Raw genomic sequence first — 1,185 nt, 5'->3', positions numbered from 1 at the left:
CCAGGACCCCGCGCCTGTTGGGTAGCGTCCAGCCGCCGCGCCCGGCCGCGGGGGATGGGGACTGTGGCCACGGGGCACGTGGCTCGGGGTCCGGGCGGTGCGGCCCCCTCCCCCACTCCCGTCCCCGAGCGCCGGCCAGTCCCCGCGCGGCCGCGGCCGCGGGGGCAGAGGGAGGGAGGGCAGGAGGGCGGGGCGCACGGGCGGCGCCGGGGAGGGGGTCGCGCGGGGGCGGTCCGCGGGCCGGGCGGGGGTCGGCGGGCTTCCGGGCGGTGGCGGCGGCGGGCGCGGCGCGATGTGCGAGCGGGCGGCGCGCCTGTGCAGGGCCGGCGCGCACAGGCTGCTCCGGGAGCCGCCGCCGCAGGGCCGGGCGCTGGGCGGGCTGCTGCGCTGGGTGGGCGCCAGGATGGGCGAGCCCCGGGCGCCGCTGGCCCCCGCAGTCCCCGCCGCGGGCCCCGGCCCCAGCCCGGGCCCCGCCTCGCCGCGCGGGGGCACCGCGGTCATCCTGGACGTGAGTACGCGCCGGCCGGGCCCCCGAGCCCCCTCCTCCCACGGGGGCGACCCCGAGGCCGCCCTCCTCCGTCCCCGCCGGGACCTGCGAGGCCCCCTTCTCCCTGGGTAGGGACCCCCCTGCCGCTCCCCCTCGGCGGCCCGGAGCAGGACCCGCACCGGCCCCTCCGCGTCCCAGAGCGCGGCCCCCTGCCCCTCTACCTCCCGGCGGGTCTCCATGCGAATCCTGTCTCGTCCCTGGACCGGGACGACCCCTTCCTCCCCGTCCCCTCCCTCCACTTCTGGGAATCTACACGTTCTCAGAGCCGGGAGCCTGGAGCCCCTCGACCCGGCCACCGCCCCCCTACTTTTGTTCTGGCCAAACCCTCATCTTTTTCCCAGCCCGGCACTTCATCCTTTACCCCCATTCTTTCCCGGGTCGGGAGCCTCTGACCGCTTCCGGCCCCCTCCTCCTCTCCATCCCGATTCCTGCCCCAGTCGTTACTTTTCTAAGACCACCTCCCCCCAACACACACACACACAGACACACAGACACAGGCGCACGCACACACAGGCACACACGCACAACCCCTAGGCCCGGGGCCACCTTTCTTGTCCTGGCTGTAGACCCTAAGCCCTTGTATTCTCTACCCTAAATACCCTTCCCCCAGGCACCACCTCTTTAAAAGTGAGGCCCCC

General features: G+C 74.9%; 1 protein-coding gene across 1 annotated transcript in view; it reads left to right on the top strand.

The window, feature by feature from the left end:
- The first annotated feature begins 292 nt into the window (after positions 1-292).
- Positions 293-1,185, top strand: part of NECAB2 (N-terminal EF-hand calcium binding protein 2) — a 41,013-nt gene continuing 40,120 nt past the window's right edge. Inside the window, exon 1 of the mRNA XM_007452525.1 lies at positions 293-508. Coding sequence (XP_007452587.1) covers positions 293-508 — 216 coding nt within the window. The remainder of the gene's footprint in view (positions 509-1,185) is intronic.

Source organism: Lipotes vexillifer, unplaced genomic scaffold, assembly GCF_000442215.2.
Source record: "Lipotes vexillifer unplaced genomic scaffold, Lipotes_vexillifer_v1.1 scaffold443, whole genome shotgun sequence".
In the NCBI taxonomy this organism is placed as follows: Eukaryota; Metazoa; Chordata; class Mammalia; order Artiodactyla; family Lipotidae; genus Lipotes; species Lipotes vexillifer.
This window is presented reverse-complemented; position numbering and strand designations above follow the sequence as displayed.